At 81.0% G+C, this 589-nt stretch overlaps 1 protein-coding gene across 1 annotated transcript in view; it reads left to right on the top strand.

Annotated features, from left to right (window-relative positions):
- The window catches only part of TNFRSF11A (TNF receptor superfamily member 11a), a 54588-nt gene extending 54368 nt beyond the window's left edge, over window positions 1-220 (top strand). Inside the window, exon 14 of the mRNA XM_040478482.1 lies at window positions 1-220. This exon is cut by the window's left edge and continues 4 nt beyond it. Within this exon, the coding sequence (XP_040334416.1) occupies window positions 1-198 (198 nt within the window). The 3' untranslated portion in view covers window positions 199-220.
- Window positions 221-589: the final 369 nt, after the last annotated feature.

Below are 589 nucleotides of genomic sequence, written 5' to 3'. Positions count from 1 at the left end.
CCGGTGCAGGAGGAGAGCGCGCCGCGCTGCGACTCGTTCGCGGGCCTCGGGCCGCGCTTCCCCGACCCGTGCGCTGACCTGGAGGCGCGCCCGGGCGGGGGGCTGCAGGAGTGCGGCTCCCCCGGGCCCGACAAGGCCTCGCGGCCGGTGCAGGAGCAGGGGGAGGCCGACAAGGGCGCGGCAAGGGCGCGGCGCTGAGCGGCGGGTGACTCGCGGCGGCCCTCGGCCGCCCCCTCGGAGCCGCTCTGCGGTGGGGCGGGCGCGGACCTCAGGGCCATCCAGCCCGGGCTCGGCGGGCACCACAGGGGCCGCGCGTTCCTACTTGGAGGCGGGGAACCGCACGCACCTGCGCCTGGGCGGGACCGGGGCCAGGGGCGGGCCGGGAGGAGGCTCGCGCGCCCGTGCCCGGGCGGGGCCTGGGGACCGAGCGCACCTGCTCCCGGGCGGGGCCTGGGGGCCGCGCGCACCTGCTCCCGGGCGGGGTCTGGGGAACCGCGCGCACCTGCTCCTGGGCGGGGCCTGGGGACTGCGCGCACCTGCTCCTGGGCGGGTCAGGGCGGCAGCCCGGATCTGCGCCCAGACGCCCCTC

Source organism: Herpailurus yagouaroundi, unplaced genomic scaffold (genome assembly GCF_014898765.1).
Source record: "Herpailurus yagouaroundi ecotype Mexico unplaced genomic scaffold, PumYag 142, whole genome shotgun sequence".
Lineage (NCBI taxonomy): Eukaryota > Metazoa > Chordata > Mammalia > Carnivora > Felidae > Herpailurus > Herpailurus yagouaroundi.
Note: the sequence above shows the minus strand (reverse complement) of the source record. Positions and strands in the feature narration are given on the sequence as shown.